Source organism: Hemitrygon akajei, chromosome 12 (genome assembly GCF_048418815.1).
Source record: "Hemitrygon akajei chromosome 12, sHemAka1.3, whole genome shotgun sequence".
Classification (NCBI taxonomy): domain Eukaryota; kingdom Metazoa; phylum Chordata; class Chondrichthyes; order Myliobatiformes; family Dasyatidae; genus Hemitrygon; species Hemitrygon akajei.
In genome coordinates, this window is record NC_133135.1 from 96,056,530 (window position 1) to 96,068,723 (window position 12,194).

General features: G+C 42.5%; 1 protein-coding gene across 3 annotated transcripts in view; it reads left to right on the forward strand.

Moving 5' to 3' along the window:
* The window catches only part of LOC140737297 (xenotropic and polytropic retrovirus receptor 1 homolog), a 479,522-nt gene that overhangs the window by 313,975 nt on the left and 153,353 nt on the right, over window positions 1-12,194 (forward strand). For all 3 annotated transcript variants that reach the window (XM_073063697.1, XM_073063698.1, XM_073063699.1), the window contains one exon: window positions 7,773-7,922. In XM_073063697.1, coding sequence (XP_072919798.1) covers window positions 7,773-7,922 — 150 coding nt within the window. The remainder of the gene's footprint in view (window positions 1-7,772; window positions 7,923-12,194) is intronic.

Genomic DNA, 12,194 nt, shown 5'->3' on the forward strand with positions numbered 1-12,194 from the left:
CCAACAAACAGGGAGGCCTTCACTAAAGACTTCAAACCTCCAAAACAAGTTAGAATTAGTTGTAGAACTCTGTAGGTAAAGTTATACAGAGGTAAAAATAGATTACACACACACCAAATCCCGGGAGAGATTGTCAACAGCCTTTAGAGTTTCAGTGAATAATGCCTGAGTGATTCAAGTGAATTCCGAGTCCAGAGAAAGTAATTTTACTACGAGGAGTACTTATCCACCATTTTAGGAGGTCCGATCAGATTCCGAAGTTGACTGGATAGCCGGAAGACTTGCCACAAACGCTTCAGTTTCCCTCGCTGATTTGAACCACTTGAATTCCCCGGTATTAAACTTGATTCTTAGGTCAGCAAGATTACGAAAGGAAGGTTTGAAACCACGATCAAAAAGCACTTTCATTACGCCTTTATACTCAGCGCGCATCTTTAAAGTCTGGGGTGCAAAATCTTCCACAAAGCGAATGGTTGTATCCTGGAAAGAAAAAGAGCCTCTGTGACGTGCCTCCACAATCAGACTGTGTTTTACCTGGTATTGATGGAAACACAAGATTACTGGTTGCGGGCGGGAGCCCAGAATTCCGGGGGGGACATTAACTCTGTGTGCCCGTTCGAGCTCGGGCGGCTTCGGAAGCAGATCCTTCCCGAATATCTCACAGAGAAACTCGGCGAAAAACTTCATGGTTGACCCCTTCTCAGTTGCCTCTGGTAATCCCAGAATTCTGATATTGCAGCGTCTGCTGCGATTTTCGAGATCCACCATTTTGGAAAGAAGTTTATTAGATTTTTCCTCTAAGCTGGAACAGAGAGTCTCCGAGTATCGAACCCGACTTTCTAAAGCTTCAGAAGTCGAATGGATGCGAGATAAGTGTTCAGCATGTTTGTCCACTTTATCGTTGATCCGATCCAGTTTCTCTTCTAACTGTTTGAAAGTGGTTTTAATTTCCTTTAAGATTTCGTCTCGGAGATTTTCAAGCGCCTCCATCGTCACGTCCGACGAGGTCGTAGTTTCTTTTTTCCCAGATTTAGAACTCTTGCTAGACATTGTAGGTTAGATATATTCACAGGCAAGTAAGAGATACCGAAATAATTCCTAACTAAGCTTTATAAAATGGAGACATTTAGTGCAAAGGTAGCGACAGTAACGGAACAAAAGTTCGGAGCAGCTAAGCAATCGCCATCTTACCGGAAGTCGAAAAGCCACTACTTTTCATAATCTACATCAACAATTTGGCTGAGAAGACCAAATGGCCTATTTCCAAGTTTACTGGCACTATATAACTAGTTAGAATTGTGAATATTGAGGCAGGTGGGTGCGTCAAGAGGCTTCAAGGTAATCTGGGCAAACTGATGAGAGGGTGAAAACATGGCAGTGGGAATATAATGTGGAAAAATGTAAAATTATCCACTTTGTTGCACATAACAAAATAATTAGATTATTTGCTAAATGGTAAGGAATGGTATTGTTGGCATTCAAGGGAACATTGTCATATTTATACACGAGTTCCTGAAGGCCAACATGGGTACGACAAGCAATAAGGAAGGCAAATAATATTTAGCCTTTATTACAAGATAACTTGAATTCATATTGCATTTGTATAAACCATTGGTGAGACCAGACCCAAGGAACTGTATACTGTTTTGGTCTTTTTACCAAAAGAAATGGGTGTATTTTCAGAATAAGGGTCAGGTTATTTCTGGGATTTATGGAAATCAAGGTTATTGACATCAGTGCTAGGAAAGGGATCGGAAATAGATCAACTGATAGTGAATGACAATGCTAGTGTCAGGAGCTACGGTACATGCTGCTACTTTTTCTGGAATTAGTAGAGTCTGGGAGTCAATAGTAACATCCACAGGTTTGTTCTAGGTCAGACCATTTTTTCTTTTCAGTCTGGTCTGGCGCTTAAATCAGCCAAACCGCTATTTGTTCCTTGCTCTGAGACCCAGTTTCTCTTCAATATGCTTTCAGGCCAGGGACCTGCAGCCTCGATTCAGCCTGTACCTGGCCTTTCCAATCTGTTCTGCTCCTAAATCGGTCAGACATTGGCTTGTTCCTCACTCTTGGGCCTGGGCACCGCTGCCTCACCTTTTTTTGGATCTGCGCTTCAAATTAGCTCCAAGCATGTTCCAGCAATGGCCAAACATTGGCTCAGTCCTTGTTCTCGGGTCAGGCCTCACCACCTTGATTCGGCCTGTGCACGCCAGACCACAACCATCCTGCACCTCTGAGACTTAAGTTCAAACTGCAAAAATGCCAGCTGAAATCTGGAATGGAAATTACAGGCTATTCATTACCATGATCGTTTTCAAGAAAAAGTGTGATCGATAAAGTAATTAGTAGCCAGCAAGTCTTGGCTGAACTTTACCATCTCAAACCAGAGAGTGATGTGGACTTTTCAGTTTGAATGGCTGGGTATGCATTTGTTTTTTTCTAAATCTTATCCCAAGAAAATTGCCCTTTTCATTACTTCATTTTATAACAGATTTGAGACAAATATGCAGTTTGCTCCATCATTTCAGAGGACCGATTCCATCGTGAGGGGAACAGACAAGAGATTCTGCGAGCCAGACAAGGATACCCGAATGGTGTGTTGTCTCCTTGGTGCCAGGGTGCGGGATATCTTTGATTGGGTCCAGAGTATTCTGAGGAGAGAGGGCAAGCAACCAGAAGTCTTGGGTACACATTGGTACCAATGACATAGACAGAAAAAGAGAGGAGGTCCAGAAGGAAGATTACTGGGAGTTAGGAAGAAAATTGAAAAGCCGGACCTCCAGAGTAATAATCTCAGGATTACTGCCTGAGCCACACGCCAGTGATGGCTTAGCAGAATTAAGCAGATGAATGTGTGGCTAAGTAACTGGTACAGGGGGCAGGGCTTCAAATTCTTAGATCACTGGGATCTATTTTGGTGGAGGCTTGACTTATACAGAAATGATGGGTTACACCTGAACTCAAAGGGTAATAATATCCTGACGGGATTGTTTAATATAGCTGTTAGGGAGGGTTTAAACTAAGTTGGCAGGGGGAAGGAAACCAGGGTGTTAGGGTCGAGGAAGAGGAAAATAGAAATAAGTCAAAGATACTGAGCAGCAAAGATGGTAAGAAGGACAGGCAGGTGAATAGACAGGATAATTTGCTGTGCGATAGAAATATAACAAGATCAGTAACAGATACTGATCTAAATGTACTATACTTAAATGCCCGCAGCATTAGAAATAAAGTGGATGACCTTGATGTACAGCTACAGGTTAAAAGATATGACATAGTGGCCATCACTGAGTCATGGCTAAGTGATGGATGTGATTGGGAGCTGAATGTTCAAGGATACACCGTGTATAGGAAAGATAGGAAGGTAGGTAAAGGGGGTGGCGTGGCCCTGATGGTAACCAATGATATCAAATCACTAGAAAGAAGGGACATAGGATCAGAAGAAGTAGAATCCCTATGGGTTGAGTTAAGAAATGGCAAGGGTAAAAAGACATTATAAGCAGTTATATACAGGCCTCCAAACAGCAGCCGGGATGTGGACTACAAGTTACAGCTGAAAATAGAAAAAGCGTGTCAGAAGGAAAATGTCAAAATAATTATGGGAGATTTTAATATGAAAGTGGATTGGGAAAGTCAGGAAGATACTGGATCTCAGGAGAGGGAGTTTGTAGAATGCCTATGGGATGGCTTTCTGGAGCCATAAGCCCACCAGGGGATCAGCTGTTTTGGATTGGGTGCTGTGTAATGAGCCTGAGGTGATTAGGGAGCTGGAGGTAATGGAACCCCTTGGAAGTAGTGATCATAATATGATCAAGTTCAGTTTCAAATTTGAAAAGGAGAAGCTGGTATTAGGTGTATTAATATTTCAGTGGAACAAAGGAAATTACAGTGGTATGAGAGAGGAACTGGCCCAAGTTGATTTGAAAAGCTAAATGGAGGGACAGTAGAGCAGAATTGGATGAAATTCCTACAAGAAAAGGAGAGTGCAGGAAAAATATATTCCAAGAAAAAAGAAAATCATAAAAGGAAAAATGACACAAATGTGGCTAACGAGAGAAGTTAAGGCTAAAATAAAAGCATAAGACAAGGAAGCAAAAATTAGTGGGAAAACTGAGGACTGGACAAATTTTAAAAATTTACAGAAGGAAACTAAGAAAGTCATTAGGAAAGAAAAGATGAATTATGAAAGGAAATTGGCAATTAACAAAAAAGGACACAGAGTTTTTTAAATATATGAAGAGTAAAAGAGTGACACAGGTAGATATAGGACCTATATATAGGACTTTGTGATATGGTGCAACTCAAACTACCTGCGTCTCAATATCACCAAGACCAAGGAGATGGTGGTGGACTTTAGGAGATCTAGGCCTTATATGGAGCCAGTGATCATTAATGGAGAATGTGTGGAGCAGGTTAAGACCTACAAGTATCTGGGAGTACAGTTAGACGAGAAGCTAGACTGGACTGCCAACACAGATGCCTTGTGCAGGAAGGCACAGAGTCGACTGTACTTCCTTAGAAGGTTGGCGTCATTCAATGTCTGTAGTGAGATGCTGAAGATGTTCTATAGGTCAGTTGTGGAGAGCGCCCTCTTCTTTGTGGTGGCGTGTTGGGGAGGAAGCATTAAGAAGAGGGACGCCTCACGTCTTAATAAGCTGGTAAGGAGGGCGGGCTCTGTCGTGGGCAAAGTACTGGAGAGTTTAACATCGGTAGCTGAGCGAAGGGCGCTGAGTAGGCTACGGTCAATTATGGAAAACTCTGAACATCCTCTACATAGCACCATCCAGAGATAGAGAAGCAGTTTCAGCGACAGGTTACTATCGATGCAATGCTCCTCAGACAGGATGAAGAGGTCAATACTCCCCAATGCCATTAGGCTTTACAATTCTACCGCCAGGACTTAAGAACTTTTTAAAAGCTATTATTAATGCTTTTTGAGATTGTAATTTAGATGCATATCATATTTTTTTACTGAGTTAAGTATCGTATGTAATTAGTTTTGCTACAACAAGTGTATGGGACATTGGAAAAAAGTTGAATTTCCCCATGGGGATGAATAAAGTATCTATCTATCTATCTATTGAAAAGGATGCTGGAGAAATTATAATGGGTAACAAAGAGATGGCAGAGGAACTAAATATTTTGCATCAGTCTTCACAGTGGAAGGCATTAGCAACATACCTGATAGCCAGAGGTCTCAGGGAATAGAATTAGGTACAGTCAAGATTACTAGATAGAAAGTGCTTGAGAAGCCAAATGGACTAAGGATAGATAAGTCTCACGGACCGAATGAAGTGCATCCATAGGTTCTGAAAGTGGCGGCTTTGGAGATTGTGGAGGTATTGGAAATAATCTTCCAGGAATCAGTAGACTCGGGCAGGGTTCCAGATGACTGGAAGGTCGCAAATGTAGTTCCGTTGTTTAAGAAAGGGGGGAGGCAGCAAAAAGAAAATTACAGACCTATTAGTCTGACATCGGTAGTTGGAAAGTTATTGGAGTCAATCCTCAAGGTTGAGATTATGAATTACCTTGAGGTGCATGACAAAATAGGCCCAAGCCAGCATGGTTTCAAGAAGAGAAGATCCTGCCTCACCAACCTATTGGAATTTTTTGAGATAATCTCAAATAAGATTGATAAGGGAGAGGCTGTGGATGTTGTGTATTTGGATTTTCAAAAGGTCTTTGATAAGGTGCCGCATAAGAGGCTGCTTAATAAGATGAGGGCCCATGGAATTACAGGAAGGATATTGGAATGGGTGCAGCATTGGCTGATAGGCAGAAAGCAAAGAGTGGGAATACAGAGATCCTATTCTGGTTGGTTGCCGGTCACTAGTGGTGTTCCGCAGGGGTCGGTGTTGGGGCCTCTTCTTTTTACACTGTATATGGATGATTTAGATTATGGATTAAACGGTTTTGTGGCTAAGTTTGTGGATGACGCCAAGATAGGTGGAGGAGCAGGAGGTGTTGAAGAAACAGAAAGGTTGCAGAGAGACTTGGTCAGTTTAGGAGAGTGGGCAAAGAAATGGCAGATGAGATACAATGTTGAGAAATGTACGGTTGTACATTTTGGAAGAAGAAACAATTGGGCAGATTATTATTTAGATGGGGAGAAAATTCAAAAATCGGAAGTGCAAAGGGACTTGGGGGTCCTAGTGCAGGATACCCTAAAGGTTAACCACCAGGTTAGATCGGCAGTAAGGAAAGCGAATGCTATGTTGGCATTCATTTCCAGAGAAATAGTGTACAAGAGTAAGTCGGTGTTGATGAGGCTCTATGGGGCACTGGTGAGACCCCATTTGGAATACTGTGTGCAGTTTTGGGCCCCCTATCTTAGAAAGGATGTGCTGATGTTGGAGAGAGTTCAGAGAAGATTCACTAGGATGATTCCTGGAATGCAGGGACTAACATATGAGGAGCGTTTATCGGCTCTTGGATTGTATTCATTAGAGTATAAAAGAATGAGAGGGGATCTCATAGAAACATTTCAAATGTTGAAAGGGTTGGACAGAGTAGATGTGGAAAAGCTGTTTCCCTTGGTGGGTGAGTCCAGGACAAGAGGTCACAGTCTTAGAATTAGAGGGTACCCATTTAAAACAGAGATGAAGAGAAATTTTTTTAGCCAGAGGGTCATGGATTTATGGAATTCGTTGCCACATACAGCTGTGGAGGCCCAATCATTGAAGGTTTTTAAGGAGGAGATTGACAGGTATCTGATTAGTCAGGGTATCAAGGGATATGGGAAAAAAGTTGAAAATTGGAACCAGAGGAGAGAATAGTTTAGCTCATGGTGGAGTGGCGGAGCAGACTCAATGGGCCGAATGGCCTACTTCTGCTCCTTTGTCTTGTGATCTTGTGCAAGGTTGATTCTTATGTCATGGTTTACAGTATTGAACCAGTTCCAAGTTCTTGAGGCAGTGAAGAGATGCATTTACTAGTGGAAGATATGAGAGAAATACATATCTACTCTCTTAAATTTGAGCAATGCTGGTAGCTATGTAATTGATAATGCTGAACATGAAAGTGAATAGTGTGGATGATTCAGTTCCATGAATCTATTCCATCATTCATTTAGAGCAGGGGTGTCAAACTCATTTTAGGTCACGGGCCGGATTGAGCAAAATCAGCTTCATGCGGGCCGGATCAGTCGGACGCGTGCGAACGCAGCTTTCGTTGCCTCTGTTTTTTCAGCCTGCTCTCATGTGTCTCAGTCTCTGCTATAACTACAAAGTGTTTCACTTTACAAATTCTGTTTCTTATGAAGAAGACTGCCGAATAAACACTAAAAACCCTGAAAACCTGGTACCTGAATAAACTCAGCATTAGCCATATCATACGCCATAGGCACTTCGATTACTGGGGCCAGCTTTAATAGTAATTAGATATTATCTCGCGGGCCAAAGATAGTTCCACCGTGGGCCGGATTTGGCCCGCGGGCCTTGAGTTTGACATATATGATTTAGAGCATGGCGAATATGTGCTCAGTATCATTTAATTACTTTTGTTCCTTATTTTTTTTACCTCTATATTTAAAATTTAGTGAAGTAACTACTGATTCCATTAACCCACAGTATAAAAACAACTGAATGTATGAGAAAATGTACATTTGTGGGTACAACAGCAAACAGAGTAGAAGTCTAGAATGGTTCCACAGAAGAAACTTCAAATTACTTTTCAGCTTACAGTTCCAGCAATCTTAATGGGGCAGTTAAATGTATGAGGTAAAAGCAGTATGCATTACTAGTCTAAATACTAAATTACCTCCTGCTATCTTTTAGAATCTGAATTTCACTGGTTTCCGAAAGATTCTGAAGAAGCATGACAAGATGCTGGAGACAAGTCGTGGAGCTGACTGGCGAGTAGTGCATGTAGAGGTGGCTCCATTCTACACCTGCAAGAAAATCACTCAGCTCATCAGTGAAACAGAGGTGAGAGACACAGAGTATTTCACATGATGAAGAACAAGGATTCTTACTGAAAGTGGTCAGTTCACAATGTAGTATTCATAATGCCTGTGTTTTTACTGTCAAAAAATGTTCATTGGTAGGTTTTGTCACTTCTCAGTGTATGCGCTGGAGAGTTTAGGATTAGAACATGAATTAGGAAGTCAAATTAATGATCAACCTAGAGTTAGCAAGACATCCATTTTGTATCAAAGCTGCTATAGAATAATAATAGGAATGAACCAATATGACCACCTAGTAGTGATATACTTGCAGGATTCCAGCAATGTTCTACTTATGAACATCGAGTAATTAGGTCTAAATTATGTGACCTGTCCCACACCAGTCAGAGGGTTATGTAGTTGTACTAATCAGATTATTCTTACAGCCAACATGCAAATCTATCCTTCACAACCTCCAGGTATGTCTAGTCACACCAGAAGGACAGACTCACAGTAGGTGGTAACACAATGGTATACGGGTTAAATGAATTATACCAGATCTCATGAAGTCTCAAACACAAGCAAGCAGAGAGCTCCTTCCTCCAGATGACTAATAAATACTAATTAGCATTTCCAGACAACTGTGAGAGTCACTAGGCCATAAAAGGAATGCTGGATAGTGGACTAGAAATATCAGTCACCAAGGATGGCTTAACAGCATAGCCACTGATGAATCCCAGCTGATTCTGCAGTGTGACTGAATAAATGCAAGGGCTAAAACATGACCTATTTCCTTCTGACCTGATTAAGATGTTGTTTTTTACTGTGGACCTAGTGATTTCTTTAACATTAAGGCAGTATTTAACCAAGAGGTTAAATACTGTATTTAACCAAGAGGTTAGGAGATTCTGCAGGTTTTAAATCCAGAGTAACACATACAAAATGCTGGAGAGGGGAACTCAGCAGATGAGGCAGCATCTATGGGAAGGAATAAAACTGTTGATGTTTCTGGCCAAGACCCTTAATCAGAATTTGAAAGGAAGGGGGAAGAAGGCAGAACAAGAAAGTGGAGGGTGGAGGGGAAGCAATACAACCCTCCTTAGGTGATAAGTGAAGCCAGATGAGGGGGAAGGTAGGTGGGTAGGGTAGGGTGGATGAAGTTAGAAGCTACAAGGTGATAGGTAGAAAAAGGTAAAGAGCTGAAGAAGGTATCTGATAGACAATGGGAGAAAGGGAAGGAGGAGGGGCACCAGAGGGAGATGATAGGCAAGTGAGGAGGAGAAGGGGTAAGAAGGAAACTGGAAGGAGGAGAGAGGGAGAAATATTTTAGTTATGTGAAGAGAAAGAAGATAGTTAAGAACAATGTTGGGCCCTTGAAGAATGAATTGGGTGAAATTGTTATGGGAAACAGAGAAATGGCAGAAGAATTTAATAAGTACTTTACATCTGTCTTCACTAAGGAAGACACAAGCAATCTCCCAGATGTATGGATGGGCCAAGGACATAGGGTAACAGAGGAAATGAAACAGATTGACATTAGGAAGGAAATGGTGAGGAGTAGACTGATAGGACTGAAGGCTGACAAATCCCCAGGTCCAGATGGTCTGCATCCTAGGGTACTAAAGGAGGTGGCCCTGGAAATCGTGGATGCATTGGTAATCATTTTCCAATGTTCCTTAGATTCAGGATCAGTTCCTGAGGATTGGAGAATGGCTAATGTTGTCCCACTTTTTAAGAAAGGAGAGAGGGAGAAAACAGAACTATCGACCTGTCAGCCTGACATCAGTGGTGGGGAAGATGCTAGAGTCCATTATTAAAGATGAAATAGTGGCATATCTAGATAGCAGTGATAGGATTGGGCCGAGCCAGCATGGATTTACCAAGGGTAACTCATGCTTGACTAATCTATTGGAGTTTTTCGAGAATGTAACCAGGAAGTTAAACAAGGGAGATCCAGTGGATGTAGTGTACCTCAATTTTCAGAAGGCATTTGATAAGGTCCCACATAGGAGATTGGTGGGTAAAATCAAAGCTCATGGCATTGGGGGGAAGACATTGACATGGATAGAAAACTGGTTGGCAGATAGAAAGCAAAGGGTAGCGGTGAATGGGTGTTTCTCGGAATGGCAGGTGGTGACTAGTGGGGTGCCACAGGGCTCGGTATTGGGACCACAGCTGTTTACGATTTATGTCAACGATTTAGATGAAGGCATTGAGAATAACATCAGCAAGTTTGCTGATGATACTAAGCTGGGTGGCAGTGTGCCATGTGATGAGGATGTTAGGAGAATTCAGGGTGACTTGGATAGGCTGGGTGAGTGGGCAGATACTTGGCAGATGACGTTTAATGTGAATAAGTGTGAGGTTATCCACTTTGGGAGTAAGAACAGGAAGGCAGATTATTATCTGAATGGTGTAAAGTTAGGTAAGGGAGAAATACAAAGAGATCTAGGAATCCTTGTTCATCAATCACTGAAGGTGAATGAGCAAGTGCAGCAGGCAGTGAAGAAGGCTAATGAAATGTTGGCCTTTATTACAAAGGCAATTGAGTACAAGAGCAAGGAAATCCTCTTGCATTTGTACAGAGCCCTGGTGAGACCACACCTGGAGTATTGTGTACAGTTTTGGTCTCCAGGGTTAAGGAAGGACATCCTGGCTGTAGAGGAAGTGCAGCGTAGATTCACGAGGTTAATTCCTGGGATGTCTGGACGGTCTTACGCAGAGAGGTTAGAGAGACTGGGCTTGTACATGCTGGAATTAAGGAGATTGAGAGGGGATCTGATTGCAACATATAAGATTATTAAGGGATTGGACAAGATAGAGGCAGGAAATATGTTCCAGATGCTGGGAGAGTCCAGTACCAGAGGGCATGGTTTGAGAATAAGGGGTAGGTCATTTAGGACAGAGTTAAGGAAAAACTTCTTCTCCCAGAGAGTTGTAGGGGTCTGGAATGCACTGCCTCAGAAGGTAGTGGAGGCCAATTCTCTGGATGCTTTCAAGAAGAAGCTAGATTGGTATCTTATGGATAGGGGAATCAAGGGATATGGGGACAAGGCAGGAACCGGGTATTGATAGTAGATGATCAGCCATGATCTCAAAATGGCGGTGCAGGCTCGAAGGGCCGAATGGTCTACTTCTGCACCAATTGTCTATTGTCTAAATTCCTGGAGGTTAGAAAATGCTGTCAGTTTGGAGGCTACCTAGTTGGAATACTAGGTGTTGCTCCTCCAACCTGAGAGTGGCCTCGTCTTGGTAGTAGAGGAGGCCTTGGACTGGCATGTTAAAATGCGAAGGAAGAATGGAATTGGCCAGTGGGAAATCCCGCCTGTTGCAGACAGAGTGAAGGTGTCTCCCAGTCTACATTGGGTCTCACTGAGAAAGAGGAGGCCACACTGGGAGCACCAGATGACCCCAAAAGATTCACAGGTGAAGTGTTGCCTCTCCTGGAAGGACTGTTTATGGCTCTGAATGGTGGTGAGGGAGGAGGTGATTGGGAAGGTGTAGCATTTGTGCCGCAAGCAGGGATAAGTGGCAGGAGGGAGATCAGTAGGGAGGAACAAATGGACAGATATTCACGGAGATAGCAATCCCTATGGAGAGAGGGGAAAGGTAACGATGTGTTTAGTGGTGGGATCCTGTTGAAGATGGAGGAAGTTGAAGTGCTGGATGCGGAGTCTCACAGGGAATTCCTCAAAAGGACAAGAGAAACCCTATCTCTGTTATGGCAACAAGAAGATGGGATGAAGGCAGATATCGTGGAATGGAGGATATGCAGGTGAAGGCACCATCAATGGTAGAAAAAGGGAAATCCCTTTGAAGGAGGAGGACATCTCAGATGTTCTAGAATGAAAAGCCTCATCTTGAGAACAGATGCAGCAGAGACAGAGGAACTGAGAAAAGCGAGTAGCATTTTTACAAGTTACAGGTTGAGAAGACGTATAATGATAGCTGGGAGAGTCAGCAGGTTTATGAAATATGTCAGTAGACAATCTATCTCCAGAGATGGAGACATAACACAAGAGATGGATGAAATGAATTTAAGGGCAGAGTGGAAGTTGGAGGTAAAGTTGATAAAATTAATAAGCTCAATATGGGTGAATGAAGTAGCACTAATGGAATTGTAACTGTATCACAGTAAGAGTTGGGAAATGTAACCAGTGAAGGCAGAACAAAAAGTGTTCTACATATAGTAGCCAGTGAAAAAACAGGCATACCTTGGTCCATGCAGTGCCCTTGACTACACCTTGGGTTTGGAGGAACTGGGAGTAGCTGAAAGTGGAAGGGTCCCAAACAGTACTTCCAGGTGACGCAGTGC